Genomic DNA, 23,339 nt, shown 5'->3' with positions numbered 1-23,339 from the left:
GTGCTTTCAGTCCAGCGCCCTCTGCACCCCCACTTGTCCTGGCCCCTCTACTTTTCAAATTTAATACCAAAAGGAACAACACAACCCTTGTGACAACGCCACCCCTCTGGGCCTGGCTGGGCTCATTGCTATCCTTATGGTGGCCCAGGCTGGTGGATCTAGTGCAGGTTTGCGTCTGGCTAATTAATTCCAACAATGGTGAACAGCAGCTGCTGTGTGTTTGTTGAACTGGAAACCTTGAAGAAGATTTTGAAAATACAGATATTTATCGAGAGCCACTTGACTCAACCACCATTAACGTTCTCTGGGAAGGACTTTCCCGTCGCAGCATCCTACGTTGCCTTCACCCTTTCAGTCACCGCCCTTCTGCCTGTCGTTGGAGCGCACTTTGAATGTTTGAATGATATCCTCTCTGAGGAATAAACCCTAACTCACTTAACGATCCCTATTGCTGAAGATTTAGGCTGTGGCCAGTTTTACATGGCGTAATACCATTAAGTACATCTCTATGCATAAAACTTTTCCTGCCTTTCCTGTAATTTCTCAGATTAGACTTCCAAAACTAAAACTCCTGGGCCAGAGGAGGTGAAAATTTTTAATTATCTCCTTTTATTCTTTTTTGTTTGTTCATTTATTTGAGATTCTGTGCCAACACTATGTTTGGTGCACAACAGGTCTCCCAAATATGTCACGCAGAATGACTTGGGTCATCGATTCTTATACTCCTCCATGTCTGCCCAGCATTTGGATGCTAATGAGACAGAGGATAATAACTCAGTACCATCGGCGCAAAGGGAAAAGGACTTGGACTTGGAGTCAGACGGACTGAGCTCAGCTCACGTTTCCTTGTTTTCTGTGCAACTTGAAGGAAATCGGCCAACGTCCCAGAGTCTCAGATTTCTCATTTGCAGAATAGGCATTTCTGTGATGCTTACTTACGTTGAAGTGCTGTGCAGGAAGGGGGTTCAGCCAGGCAGTGGGGTAAAGATGCCCAGCCCGAGGGGCACAAGGCCATGCTTAGTGTTAGGTGTGTGGAAGAGTCCTCAGGTTGCCCGTGGGGAAAGACAGACACATGCCCTAACTCCTGCGGGGACAGGAGAGGTGAGACTATGTGGGAAGTAAGGGGGTGGTGGGGGAGATGAGATCCCACAAGCCTCCCCTGGAGGGATGGCTTTCACCAGGCAGAGAAAAGAGGTGCTCAGACACAGTGCTCCCCGGGGAGAAGGGCTGCCAGCACCAGATGGACAGGAGGGCCCAGGGAAGGAAGGCTGGACATGGAGGGAAAGTGAAGATAGAGGGTTTGAATGCTCGTTCTAGGACAGGGACTGTGACAGATGCTTGCACTCAGTGTCTGGGGCAGCCTGGAGGAGTGCTGGGGGCAAGGGGAGGGGGAAGGCTCTGGGGAGACAGGAAGGAGTGGAGCTGGGTGGGGCTGGAGAAGGGGAGGGCAGCCTGGGGACTGCATGGCTTTGCCAGCCTACATCTCTTTCTAGTGATTCTGCAAGGACCGAATCAGGGGACCCAGAACTGAGTAGCACCAGGGTGTACCACTCCCAGAGGCCTATAGTTAGGAGAGGGAATAGATGCCACTTCTGGATGGGCACTTGGAAGGTGGGACTGAGCAGAAAGCCCCAGTTGGCAGGAGCTGGCCTTTGGTAGGGCCGTATGGGGGCTCTCCTGCTTCCTGAAAGTGTCCCTGGACCCCTGCTCCGTCATTCTCAGCCCAATTTATTTCTCCTTGGGACATACACCCAGGAGGGCAGGAATTGGTGGCAGCTTCCTTCACATCCACAGCTTGTGGGGTGCAGACAGGGGACCTGACATGAGCCAGGGAATGATTATGGAGTAGCAGCTCTCAGAGGCCTCCCGTCCTGTGTGTTTCTGGCTAATACACATGGCCATAGCTATACATTTGCTGTGCTGGGGTTGTGGGCTTGTCATCGCGATGGCCGTCAGCTCTGTCTAGACCTCCAGGTGCAGCTGGCCATTGCAGGAGGAGGATGGCCTAGAATGGGTCTTGGATGATGGCTCTGCCCCTACTGGGAAAAAATAAGAGGAGGGAGGAGAATTAAAGGAAGTCTGGGAAGAGTTGTGTCGGGTGCACGCTGTTCCAGGCCCTACATGCCAGCCCTGACCCTTCACCCCCTCTCATGTGGGCTCTCAAATCAATAAAAGGATGAGGCTTAGTCAGCACAGAGCAAACTTTGCAGGCTCAATAGCATTTCCACTTCTGAATGTTTTCAGGACTTACATGTAAAACCACTGCGGGATGGGTTATGTCCCCCCAAATTCAACTGGTGAAGCTCAGACTCCCCACATGACTGTATTTGGAGACAGGTCTTTGTTAAGGGAGGTCCTAAAGGTGGGGACCCAGCTCATGGGGTGGCCTTTCAAGAGGAGGGAGAGAGGGGGCTCCTTTTCCACGCACAGGACAGACCTGTGAGGCAGGCAGCCATCTGTCATCCAGAAAGAGAGGCTGCTCCAGGACGGAACCCTGCTCGACCTTGACCTTGAACCCCCAGCCTCCAGACTGTGTGGGAGCAAACTTGTGTGAAGCCGCTCATCCTGTGGCATTCTGCTGTGTCCAGGATGACAGACACAAGGTCATTTACAGTGTGCCTCTCTATCCATGGTTTTTCTTTTTTGTTCTTGGTCATAGCTTCTCTTTCCAAGGTTGTTTGGCCAACCACAATCTGAAAATATTAAATGGAAAATTCCAGGAATCAACAACTACTAAGTTTTAAATTGCATACTGTCCCATGTAGTGTGATGAAGCCTCACACTGGTTTCCTCTGTTTCACCTGGGTTGTGAATTAGCTGTTTGTCCAGTGTGTCCACAGTTATACACAACCCTCCCATTAGTCACTTAGCTCTTTTTTTTTTGTGGTACTGGGGTTCCTGGAAGCCCTTCTACCTCCGGGTTACACTCCCAGACCTATTTTTTATATTTCTATTTGGAAACAGGGTCTCTTAAGCTAGCGCAGCTGGCTTCGAACCTGCGCGATCCTCCTGTCTCTGCCTCCCAAGCGCGGGGATTACAAGTGTGGGCCACCATGCCCAGCACAGCTCTTTTGGTTTTTAGATAATTTTTTCTGGTATAAAAGGGCTTATGCTCAGCAACTCTTAATTTACTTAATTTAGCAATTGTTCTATTATTATTTGTTGCTCATTTCTGTGTCTGAGTTATAAATTGAACCTTATCATAAAAATGTATATATAGGGAAAGACAGTAGATACAGAGTTTGTTGTTAATTGTAGTTTGGGGCATCCTCTGGGAGCCATGTAATGTATCTTCTGTGGATAAGGGGGAATCACTATGTAATTCAGCACACAATAGTTGGCAGACACTATGGTATGCCTTGTTTAGTCTGATAAGGCAGCCTAAGAGCACCGTGACCCAGGGGTGGAGGCCCGCAGAGAATGGACCAACGATGACGGGCCTCTCCTAGCACAGCTGAGCTAGTACCAATGGGACGGGCCCCTTCAGTTGGTAGGCGTGGGCCTTCCTTTCACAGAGGTGGATAGACTAAGTCTGAAGCGGTCTCTTGTGACGGGTTCTATCTAATGTGTAGGCCTGAGGCCGCTGCTGGAGAACATCTCTCAGGACAGCGCATGCTGAGTCCTGCCCACTGTGGGCCCCGGCACCCCACCCAGGGTGCTCGTCCATCTTCAGTGTCCTCTAGTGCCCTCAGAGAATCCGCAGAGTGGGTGGGCTGTGCCCCACCCGTGTGGCCCGGGGCAGGCTCCTTGGAGGGGACAAGCCCAAGCACTGTCCTCAGAGTCGACTCTGGGGGCTGAAGGCCAAGCTGGTAGCGTCAGAACAACACCATCCTAAGCCTTCAGTTACCAGGATCGAATGAAGATGGAGTGAGCCTGGCCACCAGCTTTGAAGTTTGTGAGCACTACTTTGTAGGAGGCTTAGAATCAGCCGGAGGGTTGCCCGGATGTAGGCACCTGTAGTGAAAGTCCAGGGCCTTGGACTATTGGTTGTTTATGATGAAAGCCCCACAGTATTAATGGGAGGAGCCGAGTTCCTGAGCTTGTTAGCAGACTGTTGTTGTGGGTTCAGAGGCGAACACGTGAACACGCATGCTCAGCTGCTCTGTGGTTTCACGCGAAGGCGGAGTTGAGGTTGTGTGTGGAGAAGCACAGTGTAGGTGGGTGTGCAGAGGGCCTGAGCTGGCAGAAGCTCTCCACATGACTGATTTGTGTGCATGCACATGCATGTGCTGTGTGCACACAGGTGATCATGTGTGTGCTGCGTGTGCTCTCTGCTAGGGAGCTTGGGGTTTCGTTGGCAGGTGCGGATACTTTCTCCTCTTCCCCCCTGCCCTTGGTATCATCTCTGGGCACCAAGATGTTCTCTGTCCCCCGTATCACCCCTCCCTGGAACGTGTGTGCTCTTTGCAATATTCCTGTAGGACCTGGCTCTGATAATGTGATAATGAATTATTATATTTAATGAGACACCCGTCTCGGGTCATATCATTGCATTTTAATAGGACTTTTCTGGGAAATATCTTAACCCCAAGTTTCCCAGGTTTTTGATGGAACATTAGTTCAGCTGGTTATTCTCAGAAAAAAAGTAGTCAAAGTGCACTGGTCAGATAAGGTTAGGAGGTGTTGCATGCGGCAGTCTGCCCTTGGGAACTAGCAACACACTTGACATATTAAAGGGTCTAAGATGATCTCAGTAAGAATCGTTGCAGCCGACATTGTAAGCCTTCAATCCCTCCATACCTGGGTGGCTGGCAACAGTGCAGGTGTGCTGAGAAACACCGTCATGAGCTCATTCTGCTGTGCAGCTGTGGGCCTGGCAGGAGGATGGGTCATAAACATCCGCCTTTTATAACTGAAACTATTAGGACACGCACAGCATAAAAGTGACTGTGTAAGCCATTTTTAAGTGTTATAGCTCGGCGACATTAAAAACTCTCTCATTGCTACGCAGCCATCACCCCTCTCTCCTCCCAAACTTTCCATCCTGCAACACTAAAACTCTATCCGTGAAGCAACCTCTCTCCCTTCCCTCCTCCCACTCCTCTCTCTGTGTCTACATCCAACTACTGGAAGGGCCTCCCATAAGATGGACCATACGGTGCAAGTCCTTAGGAACCAGCCCATTCCGCCCAGCTCAATCTCCACCCTGTCAAGGCAGATGTTGGCACTTCTTTCCTGTTTAAGGCTGGGGGATATTCCTCTGGATGGATCGGCTGTGTTTGGTTCATTTTCTGCTCCTGATGGACATTTGGCTTCTTTCCTCTTTGGAGCCGCTGTTGACCATGGTGCTGTGGACATTGGTGTAGGTGTTGGCCCAGGATCACCCATCTGGCATAGACAGAGGTCTGCTCCTTCCTGGCTGGGGTTGCTGTGGTGTGTGTGTGTGTGTGTGTGTGTGTGTGTGTGTGTGTGTGTGTGTGTGTTTTCCAGGAAAATAAGAGTATTTTTATTGCTTTCCAGAAAGGAGGATTTTTTTATTTGTGGAAGCCATGTAATATTGCCTGTGAAATAGCTTGGCTTCAATGTTGCTAGCCCGGTCCCACCTGATGGATTTTTCTAGCTATCTGCCTCTAGGAGGTTGTGAGGGAGCTTGCACACCCTGGAGGGACGGCCTGTAGAAGGAGTATCGCTCCTTGCCTGGCCGCCCAGCCCCTGCCACGCTGGCATAGCAACCCCAGAGCTCAGCGCCTCTGAGAAGACGCTGGCGGGAGAGGAGCCTGACCAGCTGCGCAGTGGCAGAGGAGGCAGATACACAGCGTTGGGGTGGCCTTGTAGCATGGGAGCCGGCTGAGAAACATCTTTTTAAAGATCACCTAACTGCCGGGGAGGCCGCGTCCTTGAGGATGATTTATGCCTTCTAACCACGCTTCATTTTTCTCTCCTAGCTTATGTTCCGGAGGAAGAGCTGAAGGCAGCAGCAATAGATGGAGAGCACACGGAGGACCCGGGGCTGCCTTTGGACATTCCGGAGAGCGAGTTCGTGTGCGATGAAGACACAGAGATCAAAGAGGCCCAGAGCTACCAGGACTCCCCCGTCAGCACTGCAACCAATCAGGACGCTGGCTACGGGTCGCCCTTCAGCGAGAGCAGTGACCAACTGGCCCACTTCAAAAGCTCTTCCTCCAGAGAAGAGAAAGAGGACCCGCAGGGTCCGGACAGCGTCTCGTACCCACAGGACAGCTTGGCACAGATCAAGGCTGTGTACGCGAACTTATTCTCGGAGTCCTGCTGGTCCAGCTTGGCTCTGGATTTAAAGAAGTCCAGTTCCATCACCAGCACTGATGCTAGCCAGAAGGAGAGCTCCGCCCCCACGTCCACACCCCCCACCAGCACGGCCAGCGCCCCGGCCAGCGCCCCATCCAGCACCGCCAGCACCAGCTGCAGCAGCACCACCAGCCACAGCACCACCAGTAGCAGCGGCGGTTCCGGGTACGACTGGCACCAGGCTGCCCTGGCCAAGACGCTGCAGCAGACGTCATCCTACGGGCTGCTCCCCGAACCCAGCCTCTTCAGCACCGTCCAGCTGTACCGGCAGAACAACAAGCTGTACGGCTCCGTGTTCACCGGCGCCAGCAAATTTCGATGCAAAGACTGCAGCGCCGCCTACGACACGCTGGTGGAGCTGACGGTGCACATGAACGAGACGGGCCACTACCGCGACGACAACAGGGACAAAGACTCCGAGAAGACCAAGCGGTGGTCCAAGCCCCGGAAGCGCTCTCTGATGGAGATGGAGGGAAAAGAGGACGCGCAGAAGGTGCTGAAGTGCATGTACTGCGGACATTCCTTCGAGTCCTTGCAAGACCTCAGCGTCCACATGATCAAAACAAAGCATTACCAGAAAGTGCCTCTGAAGGAGCCAGTCCCGGCCATCACCAAGCTGGTCCCTTCTACCAAAAAGCGAGCACTTCAGGACCTGGCATCCCCCTGCTCCCCGGAGCCCGCAGGCATGGCCGCGGAGGTGGCGCTGAGCGAGTCGGCCAAGGACCAGAAAACGGCCAACCCGTACGTCACGCCCAACAACCGCTACGGCTACCAGAATGGTGCTAGCTACACGTGGCAGTTCGAGGCCCGCAAAGCGCAGATCCTCAAGTGCATGGAGTGCGGCAGTTCCCATGACACCTTGCAGCAGCTCACGGCCCACATGATGGTCACCGGCCACTTCTTGAAGGTGACCACCTCAGCCTCCAAGAAAGGGAAGCAGCTGGTCCTGGACCCTGTGGTGGAGGAGAAGATCCAGTCCATCCCCCTGCCCCCCACCACCCACACGCGGCTGCCAGCCTCCAGCATCAAGAAGCAGCCTGACTCCCCCGCAGGCCCCGTGGCCTCTGAAGAGAAGAAAGAGCCAGAAAAGGAGAAGGCACCGGCCACCGGCGATGTGGACAAGAAGATCAAGGAGGAGAGGGAGGACACAGCTGAGAAGTTCGAGCCCACTGCCCTCTACCAGTACCTGCGGGAGGAAGACCTCGATGACAGCCCCAAAGGTGGTGTGGACATTCTGAAGTCTCTGGAGAACACGGTATCCACGGCCATCAGCAAGGCCCAGAATGGCGCGCCATCGTGGGGCGGTTACCCCAGCATCCATGCGGCCTACCAGCTGCCGGGCACTGTGAAGCCGCTGCAGGCGGCCGTGCAGAGCGTGCAGGTGCAGCCGTCCTACGCCGGTGGCGTGAAGTCCCTTTCCTCCTCGGAGCACAACGCCCTCCTGCACTCCCCAGGCAGCCTCACGCCTCCACCGCACAAGAGCAACGTGTCTGCTATGGAGGAGCTGGTGGAGAAGGTCACGGGGAAGGTCTGCATCAAGAAAGAGGAGAGGCTCCCCGAGAAGGAGAGGGAGAAGGGCTCCCCCTGCAAGGTGGTGTCCCCTGTGGCAAAGGAGAATAAAGATTTTCCCAAGTCAGAAGAAACGGGCAGCAAGCCACAGAAGAAGAATGCAGAGGCAGAGACGGGAAAGACCAAGAGGGAGGGCCCGGGGGATGTGCACACCACAAATGGCACAGAACCCCTCAAAGCCAAAGTCACCAACGGCTGCAACAACTTGGGGATCATCACGGACCACTCGCCGGAACCCTCCTTCATCAACCCACTCAGCGCTCTGCAGTCCATCATGAACACCCACCTGGGCAAGGTGTCCAAGCCCGTGAGCCCCTCCCTGGACCCTCTGGCCATGTTGTACAAGATCAGCAACAGCGTGCTAGACAAGCCGGTCTACGCCAGCACGCCGGTGAAGCAGGCTGACGCCATTGACCGCTACTACTACGAAAACAGCGACCAGCCCATCGACCTGACCAAGTCCAAGAGCAAGCCCCTGGTGTCTGGCGTGACCGACGTGGTGGCGTCACCTCTCCGAGAGAGCGCCCTCATGGACATCTCCGACATGGTGAAAAACCTCACGGGCCGTCTGACCCCCAAGTCCTCCACACCCTCCACGGTGTCGGAGAAGTCAGATGCGGATGGTAGCAGCTTCGAGGAGGCGCTGGACGAGCTGTCGCCCGTCCACAAGCGGAAGGGGCGCCAGTCCAACTGGAACCCGCAGCACCTGCTCATCTTGCAGGCCCAGTTTGCCTCAAGCTTGCGGGAGACAGCGGACGGCAAGTACATCATGTCGGACCTGGGCCCTCAGGAGCGGGTGCACATCTCCAAGTTCACCGGCCTCTCCATGACCACCATCAGCCACTGGCTGGCCAACGTGAAGTACCAGCTGAGGAGGACAGGGGGAACGAAGTTCCTCAAGAACCTGGACACAGGGCATCCTGTTTTCTTTTGCAACGATTGTGCCTCTCAATTCAGAACTGCTTCCACATACATCAGCCATCTGGAGACGCACTTGGGCTTCAGCCTGAAGGACCTCTCCAAGCTGCCACTCATTCAGATCCAGGAGCAGCAGAATGTCTCCAAAGTCCTCGCAAACAAGACGCTGGGCCCGCTGGGGGCCGCCGAGGAGGACCTGGGCTCCACATTCCAGTGTAAACTCTGCAACCGGACCTTTGCAAGCAAGCACGCAGTCAAACTGCACCTGAGCAAGACGCACGGCAAGTCTCCCGAGGACCACCTCATCTACGTGACCGAGCTGGAGAAGCAGTAGCGTCCAGGCATGCTAGGGACCGCATTGCACTACACACCGTCCTTGTCCACTGCACTAGGCCCGGCCTGAGCCGCCGAAATCAGCCTTTCCTCTGTTGCTGAACTGCCTATCTGGACCTTGGTTTTTCTTACACATATTTTGTAGTTATATTTATATGCTCTTTGTCTGATCTGTGCATGTAATTTTTTTTTCCCGTGAGTCAAAGTCTGACCTTTATTTTCAACATCTGTTCTCGATGTTAAGCTATCTTTTGTAGGAAATAGTGGGGCACACTACTCAGAGACGTTTATTTAGCAGTAAAGAAAGACACAACTAGCAATGATAAAAAGACATCCCAAAAAGTACGAAGTTGCCATGACAATAAAGGTCCTAGAACCTGGCGGTGTCAAATTTAACCCTTCAAGGATGTAATCGCATTTCTGTGCCTTTCACTCAAAAAAAAAAAAAAAAAAAAAAGACGAAAAGCAGAAGAAAAAGCTTAAAGGCATTTCATTCAGATCGAAAGCTGTGTCAGACACAAAACTTATTTAATAATTAAAAAATGAGCTTTTATATGCAGGACTGGTTTCTGAGCGAAATGTGCATGCAGCTGTTAGAAGACAGAAGCTGTCTAGGACTCATGGGGTCAGGAAGCCACAACTTGACATGCTTAAAACAAAACAGAAACCACAGACAACAACAACAAATACCCCAGTCACCACTATGCCCAAACCCTCTGGATGCTGAAAAATGCCACTTTTGGCAAAAAAAAGTATGCAAGCGATTATTTAAAAATGTGTAAAAATGCTATTTCTTTTTTTTTTCCTGTAAAATACTGCGGTTTATAGTTATTTACAAATGTAAGCTTTGGTACAAGCTGACCTTTCTATAGCGTGCTGCATTGGTAAATGAAAAAAAAAATTAAAAACGGGACAAATACTGAAGTCCTTTCCTTGTAAATTGCCAGCATCAGCTTAAAAACTCCTGTATGTTACATATCGTATCATTTTAATCTATTCAACTTTCTTTGTACCTTCTGGCTGTATGCTTTCTCTTTTAACTTTTTATATTGTCATTTTATATTAAATTTCTGTGTATATAATGTAAAACCACAATTTTTTGAATAAAATTTAGTTCCTGCAGCTTGATTTAAATAGAGAAAATTTCCCGGCACCTGCATCTTCCCAGATGCATGTACTCGGAGGAGCTATGAGACGCAAATAAATAAATAAAAACAGAGCAAGCAATGCACTATTAATTACACATCTTGATGTTCTGGCGTTAAGATTGTACAGTACATTTTGGTTCACACAATTAAATCCACTGTTTTCTCAAATGTAAAATAAAACCCACATGCAGTTCTTGATTTACACGGAGTGTCACCTCGTCATTATTTAGCTTCGGAGATGCGGTTTTAGCGACAAGAGGTATGGTTTATGCAGTCAGCCAACAACAACAACAACAAAAATTCAGCTCAGAGTCATCATCTCAGTGATTTGCGTGCCGACGCGCTTCATTCGGATGGTAAGTATTGCGTTCTTAAAAGTGATAATTAAAATGTTTACCCCCACCGGCAGTGCCGAGGATCGTGGCGCCACGTTCAGCAGCTGAACGGTGGCTGCTCGGTACCTAGGTGGGCTTCCATGATTCCTTCAGAGAACCCTTTCGTGCTGTTTGGAAACATTTGTCATTAACCTTTGTGTACATCTGGGGTCTTAATGATGGGATAGCAGGGTAGGTCTTGCTCCAGCAATACAGACCCCAGGGATCTTGGAATTTGTTGTGTGGCTCTGCAAAAAAAAAGCTGGGCTTTTAAAAATTTAAAAAACTTTTTTAAAAAATTTTTAAAAGAAAGCTGGGCGTGGCGGCACACGCTTGTAATCTCAGCATTTGGGAGGCTGAGACAGGAGGATCGTGGTTCAGGAATAAACTCAGCTACTTAGTGATGCCCTTTGCAAGTCAGTGAGACCCTGTTTCAAAAATAAAGAATAAAAAATAGGCCCGGGGATGTAGCTCGGAGGTAGAATGCTCCTGGGTTCCACCCCCAGTACCACAATAAATAAATAAATAAATAAATAAATAAATAAATAAATAAATAAATAAATGAAATGTACAATAAAATGTTCTTTGGTTCCATGTTTGAAGTGAGTCTTATTTCTGCAGACTACTACTCTCAGGGACCCAAGGGGCCACTGAGAGTTCCAGGACCTTTGCACTGTCTGCTGCGACCCAGCCTGAGAGGCCAGGGCCCGCTGCCTCAGCATTTTAAAGGAAACATGGCCACCGAGGCCCTCTGGCCTCTTTTTAAGCACTTACTAACACGAGTGGGAAATTTTGCGTTTGCCTTTTGAAATTTTACATCCAATTGTGTCCTGAGAAAGTTTAGAACTTCCAGGGCTCCGTTGAGAAGCAGCTACGCAGTTGTGATGTTTTAATTATTTTCCTAGCCTCACCGTGAAGATCCAGATCATCCTGTTTCTGTTAATGACGGGGAAGAGGCCTGGGTCCGTGAGCTGTGTTTGCACAGGCTTTCATGCTAATGCAGCAGAGAGCCAGGCAGGGCTGCTGCGTTTTTTTCTGACTTTTTTCCATTGGTAAATAGCTGTGTCCTTTAGGGCTCCAGCCATTTAGACATTTCAGTTCAATTACTGGGTGATTATGTACTTTGGGCTCAAGGGGTGACGGTGTGGAATAACAATTAGGCCTACAGTGGGAGTGTTGGGCCTTTGCAGACTCATCTTGGAAAGTTATATTTATTTTACAGCAGACCCACAAATACGTCACCCTCGTAGTAAAGGGTTGAGATGCAGTAGGTGAGGCTACATACTATAGGTGAGAGTTCCCCGGACGGGCCTGCCGCAAGCAGTCCCAATGGGGCCGGGCAGGGGCGTCCGAGCGGCTCGAAACCTAAGCCCTGACTGCAGGGAGTCAGATAGATACAGGATTCCGGGTTTCCTTTCTTCGTTTCTTTATTTATAATTCCTCAGCACGTTGCTGTCTTGTCATCCATCCAAAGTCCCCAAATCAGTGGGCAGGAAAGCAGGTTTCTTAATATCCTCGAAGATGGCTGACCTGTTAATAGTACTGAGTCTCAAATGTGTGCCAGGACAGTCCTGGGAGTGCCATAGAACTCAGCCCCTCCTCGCAGCTCACGGCTCCGGGTTCCATGCCTCGCCCCCCTGTGCAGCTGGGGGCCCAAGGCACCTGATCATGGCCACAGGGCTCCTAATGGACCAAACTTGCACCCCCAAAGCTTTTGCTACATCACCAATGACAGACTCCAAGTGAGAATATCTGATTCATGAAGAGGCTCGGAGATTCTGCAGGCTGGGGAGCTAGAGGCCACACTTAGGAGATGTGGCAGGAGCCAGGCCTGGGCGGCAGGCGGGCCAGGTGAGAAGGGCCATGGTGCACAGACCACTGGTCTTCTGATGGCCTCTGTGGCTGGCAGTGAGCTGCAAATTTCAACACCTTCTTTTTATGGATCTAAAAAATCAGTTGCAGTGACATTTGCTGTGAGTGTATAAGGACTCCATTGCACACAGACAGGTATGCCCAATCCACACAGAGAAAAATAGACTGCATTATCCACAGAGACTAGCCGAAGTCCACAGCTTAAGATTTGCACATTCCCACCTCCCTGTGACATCCTTGTCTGTGTCCCAGACACACCTCCCTGTGACATCCTTGTCTGTGTCTCCTCATGTGGTGTGGGGTCTTTTCTGCTCCTTGTGTCCTTCCTGAGCTCCAGGAAACAGAGCTGCCTCTTCTGGGAGACAGTAAGCAGCCCCAAGCAGCTGGAGAGAGCCTGCCAGCCCCTGTGCCAGACGTGGGTGTGGGGAGGAGGCAGGGGGAAGGCAGATGACCTCTGGGTCCCACCTTCATGTTGGATTTGCTGCCACTGGGCACGCACAAAAATAACGACATCCCACATTTTGTCTGCAGTGCGAGCCTTGGGTTTAATAACTGGTCAAAATTTTTTCCCCTACAAATGTAGGATTTTAAAAAGTTTGAGGCGTGGTGGCGCATGTCTGTCATTCCAGTACCTGGGAGGCTGAGACAGAAGAATCACAGGTTTGAGACCAGCCAGCAACTTAGCAAGACTCTCAACAACCTAGGGAGACTGGAGACTGTTTCAAAAAGCTAAAAGGGCTGGGGTCTAGCGTTCAGAGGGAGAATGCCCGTAGGAGTCACACACACACACACACACACACACACTTCGGGTGTGAGTTAAGGATGATGCTGTAGTGTAGTCAATATCTGAAGATAAATGAAGCCAGGGAATGGATGATTAAGTTTATGTAGAAAAAAAACCTTCTAGAACGTGGTCACAAAAGGAAGTTATTACAAGCTTTACGTTTCGCCTTTTCTCTAACTGATCATCTTTAAAGAGCTATTAACCTTAGTCTAAAGCATGTCTAAGATACTGTGGGATTTTCAGAATCCTGTACGTATGAACGAAGCTTTCTGCTTTCACCCAAGGTATAATTTTCTTCTTATTTACTTTATTATAGTTTCTCTGAAGCTGGTGGATACTATTGAAAGCTAAGTATTGAATTGTAAACTTAAAATATGCCAAAGAATAAAATATCTTTTGGAGAGGACTGTACTTCTTAGACAATTTTATCCTTATAACAGTGATACATGGTTATTATAGAAAATAGAAAACAAAAGCCATTAAGAAGAAAATGAAAATTAACTATTGCTTTCACCTAGAAGAGAGCCACCATTTATATTTTAGTGTTAACATCTACTTTTCCTACTTTCTTACCAAACAGGGACTGTGATCAACATAGTTTTATACCTTGCTTTTTTAACCTGACAGTTGATAATGTACATTTTTCCAATTCATTAAAATCTTGAGAAATTTTAATCTTACTGGGATGTGCTATCATTTATTTAATTAATTTCCTATTACTGGAAAATTTTAAAAGCAACACTTAGATTCTTTTCAGATTTTCACTATTAGAAATATAAGCACAAAGACCATACCACTCAATATTTTTGTGAATATTTCTGTTATTTCCTTAAACCCTTAGACTTGAGATTTCTGTATCACGATATGGTAATACATGTAGCTATCCTGCCTCCTAGGGAGGTTTGCACCAGTTCATGTCGCCATTGTCCTGAGCATGACCATGCCTACATGACTTTGCCTCGTGAACATACTTTTTATTTTTAATTTTACCATTTTTATTATTTGGCCATTGTAATCTCTCTTTTTTTCTCTCTTTCTCTCCTCTGTCTCCCCCTCCCTCTCTCCCTCTCTCCCTCTCTCTCTTCCTCTCTCTTTCCCTCCCTCTCTTTCCCTCTGCCCCCCCTCTCCTTGGTACTGAAGATTGGACCCAAGGCCAGTCTACCTCCAAGCTACACTTCCAGACCTTTAAACAGCGTGTTGTTCTTGAAAGAGGATCTTACTATGTTGCTGAGGGCCTTACTAAGTTAATGAGGCTGGCCTCAAACTTGAGATTCTCCTGTCTCAGCTTCCCAGGTACTAAGATCACAGGTGTGTACCACTGTGCCTGGGTACCAATGTAATCTTGATTTTTTTTAAATTTTTTATTGGTGCACTGTATTCATACATCATAATGGGATACAAACTTTTGTAGACATACATGCACACATTGCCCAGTCAGCCCCCACCCGATCCCCACCCCATTTTCTCCCCATCACTCCCTCCCATGCTTGGCTTAGTGGTTGACATCTAGTATTATAGCAATTTATCCAAACTTAAAAATGATAATCTCACATAACAGTTTCATTTGTCTGATACCAAGCTTTTGATGACTTAAAGATAACATTTCAATATTTCTTTTTACTTTCTTTCTTACCAGAGAATATTTTTTTCTATTTTTTTTGGTGAAACTATCATATATTTATATATTTATTTTTCAGAAAAAAATCTATCCTAATATGGAATATGGACTCTAGATACCCACAATGATCTTGAAAAAGAACAAAGCTAGAAGACATATATTTTCTGATTTCAAACCATATAAAGCTACAATAATTGAAACAGTGTAGTACTTTTCTAAAGGCAGATATATAAACCATTGGAGTTAAATACAAGCCTAGAGCTAAACTCTTCCCTATATTGTCAAGTTATTTTTGACAAGGTTTCCACAAACATTTGGTGGTGGAAATAATAATCTTTTAACTAAATATTGTTGAAAAATAATAATTACATGGAAAAGAATAAAATTGGACCCTTACCTAATCCCATATACAAATATTAACTTAAAATAGATAAAAGACCTAAATATAAATCTTAAGACTATAAACTTTTAGGAGAAAATCTAGGTCATAAAACCTCACAACATTGAAATTGGCAGTGATTTCTTGGATATGATTTCAATGGCACAGGCAACAGAAGAGTATACAAACTCCCTAAAAAATAAAAAAAAATATATTGTATATCCAAAGACAATGTAAACAGAGTTAAAAGTTACTAATAGAATGGGATAAAATATTTCCAAATGCTATATCTGAAGGTATATTAATATTCCAACTAGAAATCCTAAAAATTAACAATAAAGGCAAACAATACAATTTAGAGATAGGTAAGAGACTAACATAAATAATGAATCTCCACAGATAACCAATCTTAGTTGTCTGCTGGATGGAAAATCTTATTTCTCTGGTTCTGGTGTGTGTTACCTATTTCTTCTTTGTAGTTAATCTCTTTGAGTATTTTCTCCAGTGCTGGTTTTTTTTTTTTTTTTTCCAAATTTGATTTTTTTTTATTTTTTTTATTTTTATTTTTTTAAATTAATTTATTTTTTAAATTGGTGCATTGTAGTCATATATCAATCACATTGGAGTACAAGACTTGAGAGGATATACAAGCACACATCATCCAATTAGCCCTCCTCCAGCCCCCGTCCCATTCCCTCCCCCTGCCTCCATCCCACACTTCTTTGGTGATTTACTTTGATACATTTGTTTATGTACCTCCTGCGTTTTAAAGAGGCTCCGTCCTCCAGTATTACATACCCTCTGATTGGTCACATTAGTTGCTTCACTATAGGGCCCTTTCTATAGCTCAACCTCTTCCTGTTGCCCTTTTCCTCCTAGTTATTGCTGATTAAGAGAAGCGTCTGATTTATATTTTCTGCGATATTTCTCTGTGCATGCTGCGTTGCAAGTACCAATCCCACTCTTGATGGTCCCAGTAGTGGCCTGGCTACTCAGTGGACTGATCCAGACCTCGCTGGCTCAAGCAGCGGCCTTGCCTCATGGGAGGACCCAGTTCTGGTCTCGCTGGCCCCTGAACCGGTCAGACCCCTAAGCTGGCTTTGGTCCCGACCTTGGAGGCCGCAGGAGTGAACTTGCCTCACGCCAGGCTCCGATGCTGGCCATTGGCCCCTGCACCGGTCTAACCCCTTGGCAGGATTCCAATCCCGGCCTCGGAGGCCCCAACACTGGTAATGCCTCACGGCAGGCTCCGATGCCGGCCTCACTGGCCCCAGCACCGGCCTAACCCCTTGACAGGCTCTTATCCTGGCCTCAGAGGCCCCAGTACCGGCCTTGCCTCAAGGCAGGCTCCGATGCCGGCCTCGCTGGCCCCAGCACCGGCCCAACCCCTCGGCAGGCTCCGATCCCGGCCTCGGAGGCCCCATCCAGTGCTGGTTTTGAAGACAAAAATTCCTTCAGTTTCTGTTTGTCATGGAAGCTTCTTATTTCTCCATCTAATTTGATAGAAAGTTTTGCTGGGTAGGAAATTTTTGGCTGGAAGTTGTTTTCTTTCAGAGTTTGGAATATGTTACTCCAAGCCCTTCTGGCTCTCATGACTTGGTTTGGGAAGTCTGGAGTGATTCTAATTGGTTTGCCTCTGAATGTCACTTGGCCCTTTGTTTTTGTTGCCTTTAAGATTCTCTGCTTGGCTTCCACATTGGTCATTTTGACAATTATGTGGCGTGGGGATCCTCTTCTCCGATCCTGTCTAAAGGGAGTTCTATAAGTTTCCTGGACCTGTGTATCAACCTCTTGCTCTATGTTTGGAAAATTTTCTGCTATTACTTCCTTGAAGAGATTGTTGATCCCTTTGGTTTCACTTTCTTTTCCCTCCTCTATTCCAATTATTCTTAGGTTAGCTCTCTTAAAATGGGCCCATATTTCTTCAATATCAGATTCCTGCTGTCGGATATTTTTTCCTAGATTAGAAACTATGCGTTCATTTTTGGAATGATCATCTTCTAAGAGCGAGATTCTGTTCTCCATGTGGTCTAATCGGTTGTTTGTGCTTTGAATTGAGGCCTTTACTTCATTAATTGCATCCTTTATCTCTTTTTGGCTCTCTCTGAGATCTTTTCGAAGCACCTCTATTATTTCTACAGTTATTTTCCTGATTTGATCTTCTAGAAATCTCTGAATTTCTGTTTTATCGGGTTCTGATGTTGTGGGGTTGTGGGCATTCATTGCTCCAGTATTATTCCTCTTTCCCATGATTTCGGAAGTTTGTGCCTTCTCTGGGTTCTTCCCTTGGGTCACTATGACTTCACTTAAGGTGTTCTGGATCTCAAGTCAGTAGTATCTCAGACCCCACTACTCCTTTGCTGGGTTGTATCACAGAGTCTCTGACCCAGAGAGTCGATAGAGGCTGCTTTAGACTGTGGGGGGTGTCAGGTTGCACGTTCTCCTATGGTGTGATATCTCTGCCACCACCACTCCCCCACTGGGTCAAGTCCCAGGGAGTACAGTACTGGGATTTCTCCTCTGTGGCCCGCAATTTGACTCACTGTTCTTGAGTACGCAGATGTAGCCGTACTGGACTTGGTGAATTCGCTGCTGCTGCCGCTGGTGGCAATATGGCCCCGCTGCTACGCCCTCGGCCGTGAGGCTGGCGTATTTCTTCTTGGTTTTGATTTCCACTCTGAATCCCTGCAGCGTGTGCTGAGCTCAGCCACTGGGAGCTTTAGATGTTCCTTCGCCGAGAAATCCCGCCTGGCTGTTCCGCAGCGGCTCACCTCGGCTTGCTGTAGCCGTCCGGTGAAATTGCCGCTGCCGCCGGCAGTATGGCGCTGCTGCCGCGTCCTTGGGCATGAGGCCGGTGTATCTCCTTTGTGGCTCTGAGCTCTGTTCTCAGACTGCTTTCTCTCTGGAGCCTGGTGATTTTTTTGTTTCTCTGGTGATGGTGTTTTCTGGCTATGAAAGGCGCTGATTTAGTGGTAATGGAGATTGGTTGTTAGCGGGGCTCTTAAGCCCCGCTTTTCTCAGTCGCAATCTTCCCGGAAGTCCTTGATGTTTTAATTAATACTATTTTGAATATTTATTGTTCATTTGTGTTAATTAAAGGTGAGATTGGTTAAGAACATGCGTGATTTTTGGAGTGCTTTCACCTGAAATACGATTTCGCTTAAAATCTAGGTGGCCAAGATTCATGCTTTACAGACAGTCCAGCAACAGAAGAAGCGATTGGATTCCTGGCCTTGGGGCTCACCTGTGGACTGAGGACTAGCTTGTGTCCACTATCTTTAAATCCTGCATTCCCATTTTAGCCCACGATACTATGTCTCATTAAAACGCCCCAAAAGGCTTCAAGTCAGTAGTGTACTTTTGTGCTCTCTCCAAATTGCTTGGCTTGCTAATAGGAAGAAATTTCCAAATTCCACAGATTTGTTAGCAATTTACAATTAGTATGGAGGACTAGAACAAAAATAATTTCAGGGAAAAAAGTGGGTTACTCAGTGAGAGTAACTGACGAGAGTGGGTTCCATATGATAGAAACACTTGCGTGGGCCTGAGAAGATGTAAAGGGGCCACTACAAAAGGCTCTCTGGAAGCCGGCCATGGTGGCGCACACCTGGATTCCCAGGACTTGGGAGACGGAGGCAAGAAAATCACTGGTTCAAGGCCAGCCTCGGCAATTTAGTGAGGCTCTCCACAGCCTGGTGAGACCTACTTCAAAATAAAAGTAAACATAAAGTAAAATAAAATAGGGCTGGGAGTGTAGCTCAGAGGTACAATGTTCTTGAGTTCAACCCCCAGAACCACACAAAAAAACAACCTCTATCAGAAACGACTCCCCAAGGAGAACCAAATGTCGGCTGAATGCCATGGACACTGGTTTCTGATAGACGTATAGAAGCAAGAGCTGTAGGTAGGGATAGCCAGGAAGACGTGTTACTGTCAAGAAGCTCTCAGGGTCAGGGGAAAAGTATTTCCTTCCTTCCTTTATCCACTCCTTTTTTTTTTTTTTTTTTTAGTACTGGGGATTGAACCTAGAGTCATTCTACCTCTGAGCTACACTCCCAGCCCTATTTTATTTCTATTTTGAAACAGTCTCACTAGGTTAATGAGAATCTTACTACTTGCTAAGGCTGGCTGTGAACCTGCGATCCTCCTGTCAGCCTCTCAAGTATTGGGATTACAAGTGTTCACCGCCATACCTGGTGCAAAAAAGTGTCTTCAACATTCATTGTATTGAAGCTAGTTTATAACCAGTCATTTACCATTCGATCTCACTGAACTAAGAATTATGTTCTATAGTATTTAACTTCATACAGACAGCAAAAGCAGTAGGCCCACATGTTTGATCAAATTTTGTTAAAATATTACAGATATGGTATGCATATTTATTTGTTTATTTATTTATTTATTTTTGTGGTACTAGAGATTGAACCCAGTACGATCTACCTCTGAGCTACACCCCCAGCCCTATTTTTTTTTAAAAATAGGGTCTCACTAAGTAGCTAAGGCTGGCCGCAAACCTGCAACCCTTTTGTCTCAGCCTCCCCAATACTTGGGTCACAAGCATGTACCACCACGCCCAGTTGCATCATATTTAAGTAGAAACCAAAAATGTAGTTTTCGTAGAGAATATACACTACTTATAGATGAATTTTAAAAATAAGTCTTTAAGACTGAAGTATTGTAAACAAAGTTGAAATTTCAGGGATATTTTTCTTTGGAAGCTTGCTTGAGCAAAAAAGTACACCGGTGTTAAGACGGCTAGGGACAGTTAACTTGGAGAACACTGATTTCTAGATATGTAAATAATAAGAAAATTCCTATTCTGCTGACTGGAACCATTAACAAAGTTCCTCAGGCAACTCCTCCACAACATGCTTTTCCAAGGACTGTTAAAAAAGGACTAACTCATCCCCAGATTAAAATATTTTTCTCCCTTCAGTAAACTTTTCTTTTTAGTACATTTTTAGGCATTTTTTTCAGAGTATCTTTTCCAGTTTTCACCGACTGACTGGAACTAAGACTATCCCTTTCTTTCCTCTTTATGGAACAAAATATGTGAGTGTCTAATGTGTGCTGTGTAACAATAAAACTAAGGAGGGCCCTGAATTTTAAGAACTTCAAAGTCATATGGAATACAACTGGATGATATTTCTCAGCTAGGGCTTTCTGATAAGTATGCTTTTATGCTCCATTTTATATCAGTTATTGTTCAATTAATCATTGTATTTGACAATTTCAACCTCTAACATTAGTAACATTATAAAAAGCAAATATTTAGTTATGCTTTGATTTGTTAACTTTAAGAGACAATAGGGCCCTAAATACTTACATTTCATATGTAATACTTTTATTACATAGTAAAATCCATCTTTCTTTCTTTCTTTCTTTCTTTTCTTTTTCTCCTTCTTTCCTTCTTTCTTTGTATTAGAATTTGAATGTGGGGGTATTCTAGCTCCAAGCTACACCCCCAGCCCTTTTTAAAAATTAAAAAAAAATAAAAATTGAAACAGAGTTTTACTACATTGCTGAGGCTGGTCTTGAACCTGCACTCCTCCTGTCTTAGCCTCTCAAGCACTGGGATTACAGGCATGTGTCGCCATGCTTGGCATAAAATCCAATTTCTACCTTCAAAACAACAGATTTTTTGGGGGGCTTTTCCTGTCCTTATTCTGTTAGAGCCAGGGAATTAAAAACATCATGAACTCTGATAAGCAGAAGCTCGCAATGGGGCTCAGACAGTGCTGTCAGGTAAGGGTTCCATGGGCCTCTGTGTCACTGAATGGCGTGACAAATGACCTTATCTAAAACTTGGACTCCAGACACTTTGATGGGAGCACATTCCAGTTCCCACCATTCCCTGGTCCTTAGCAGAAACCAAGAGCACTAATGTCCAAAATAATCTGTAAGCAGAAATCAGATGAGACGGACTTTGCTCAAACTTTATATTATGATGAAAAATATTTTCTTAAATAAGACAGCACTTAAAATGGCAGTTCTTAGAAGAGAGATTGTTGAACCGCACGTGACTATTCATCTCGAGTTCTGGTGAGATAGTCAGAGCCTGGCAATAGGTGACATCTTATTTGTTGTCATGGAAGCATGGTAATATCCTCCTAACAAACTCCTTCCAACACAAAAATGAAAGCTGGCAGGGTGTACGGCAAGTTCCTGTCACTCCAAGCTCCTCGGAAGAAAACAATATATTTGTGAAAAAAAGTCACAAACTTACTTCTGCCAGATGACCCCTCATTTATCCTAAAATTTGTGACAATGAAAACATCCTTCCCATTTTTGGATGCCTGGGATTTTTGAGTTGCTCCCTACCTGCCTCCAGGGTGGAATCCTGGCTCTGGATGGAAAACCTGATGTTTCGGTACTGGCTCAGGGTTGCCCTCTTTGCCAGTGGTTTCCACATTGGAAGAACAGACCCATTGCATTGTTTTGACATGAAGTGATGCAGTAATCCCCCTCTTTTCCTTTGTGAAATCAGCTATGCACTTGCAATCCTGGCAGGTAGTGCCCTGGCTGTTTCATTTCCTCCACCATTTGCTTGTATCTCTTCCCAAGGGCAAATTTGGCTTTTCTTAAGCCCCAATTCGTCCAACACTTTTATCCTGTATCAGTTCTAGGTAGCCCTCTTACACAGCTTCTCTACTTAAAGTCCTTCAGATTATCAAGGGCTTCAGCATCCTAGAGGGGCCAGAAAGAGGGAGCTGTGGGCAGGTGTGCTCATCAGATAAGTGCCCCTGCAGCCCATCTGTCATCTGCGTCTCAATGGGTGAATTTGGGTACAGGGCAGGGGTGCTGTCTTTATGCCTTAAAGAACAGTGTGGAGGCTGAGACTCAGGACCAGCTCTGTACAGATAAAGTCTGCATTTTTCTATTGTGATTCTTAAAAGGTCATGGCCATTCTGCCACCTAGATTAGGAAAGAGTAAAGAACAGATAGATGTGCATAAAGGAGAAGAGATGAGAGAGGGAAGAGAGAGGAGAGAGGAGAGAGGAGAGAGAGAGAGAGAGAGAGAGAGAGAGAGAGAGAGAGAGAGAGAGAGAGAGAGAGATCCAGAAACTCAGAGAATCACTGGACCAGTGAAGCAGCTGATGAAACCCAACAAGAATAGCCACACACATGCTGCTGGACTTGACTAAAGTATGCCTGAAGGTGTGCCCAGCAGGTGGACTTATACAAAGTGTGCAGGGGTTGGTGGACTTAGTCAATAGGCGTGCACAGCAGGTGGGCTTAGCCAAAGTATGCCTGATGAGTTAACAAAGGCATGCACAGCAGGACTTAACCACCATACGGCTGGCGGGTAGACTAAGCCAAGGTGTGGCCAGCAGGCAGACAGGTCTGTATGGCAGATGGGCTAAGCCAAGATGTGCATAGCAGGTAGACTTAACTGGGACATGCATGGAGGGTGGACTTAGCCAAAGTGGACAAGACCTGGGCTGAGCATCGTGAATGGACATAAACTAAGCAGGCAGGAACAGGGAGTCGGAATCAGGGGGTGGGACGGGTGGGTGGGAGACCTCGTTGAATCCCTTGTGGGTTGTTTGGAGATTTTACTTGGTAAAGAAAACATCACAAAGAAGGAATTGGAGCGTGGCCTTTCTAGGGTTAAAGATCCTTAAGCTTTAGCGAGAATGTATAAAAGGAAATTTCTTTCTGAAATAATTTATGGAAATGCCGGGCTCCCTTTGAAGGCTCGGTGTCGCTGTGTGGCACTACGCGATGTTCTCTTTCTTCACCTGACAGGCAAAGACCACCTCGAAGAGTCTCACTGCTGATTACCAGTTAATTGTCATTAATAAGTGACAACTGACATTATGGGGGCTTAATGCAGAGAGAACAGAAAAGAGCCGCAGATATTCTAATGAGCTGACTCCTACGTGCCCCTATTGTTGTTGAAATGAGGAGCTGTCTCATTGTTCAGGAGATGGGCTTCAACTGCTCCGGAAAATATTCTCTTTTAATTTCTTTATGCATAGATAATTCCTGGTACTCGGGATTTCTCTCTCTCCTGCCCGCCTCCTGCCCGCCCCTTGCCTTGGGACACGTGTGCACTCACACGCATGTGCACACGCAC

The 23,339-nt window shown here is 46.9% G+C and overlaps 1 protein-coding gene across 1 annotated transcript in view; it reads left to right on the top strand.

Annotated features, from left to right (window-relative positions):
* TSHZ1 (teashirt zinc finger homeobox 1) overlaps positions 1 to 9,085 on the top strand; it is a gene marked incomplete at both ends in the record, with an annotated part of 76,920 nt that extends 67,835 nt beyond the window's left edge. Inside the window, one exon of the mRNA XM_080714312.1 lies at positions 5,886 to 9,085. Within this exon, the coding sequence (XP_080570438.1) occupies positions 5,886 to 9,085 (3,200 nt within the window). The remainder of the gene's footprint in view (positions 1 to 5,885) is intronic.
* Between the last annotated feature and the right edge of the window lie 14,254 nt (positions 9,086 to 23,339).

The sequence above is a fragment of the Muscardinus avellanarius genome, assembly GCF_963383645.1.
Source record: "Muscardinus avellanarius genome assembly, chromosome: 17".
NCBI classification, from domain to species: domain Eukaryota; kingdom Metazoa; phylum Chordata; class Mammalia; order Rodentia; family Gliridae; genus Muscardinus; species Muscardinus avellanarius.
Note: the sequence above shows the minus strand (reverse complement) of the source record. Positions and strands in the feature narration are given on the sequence as shown.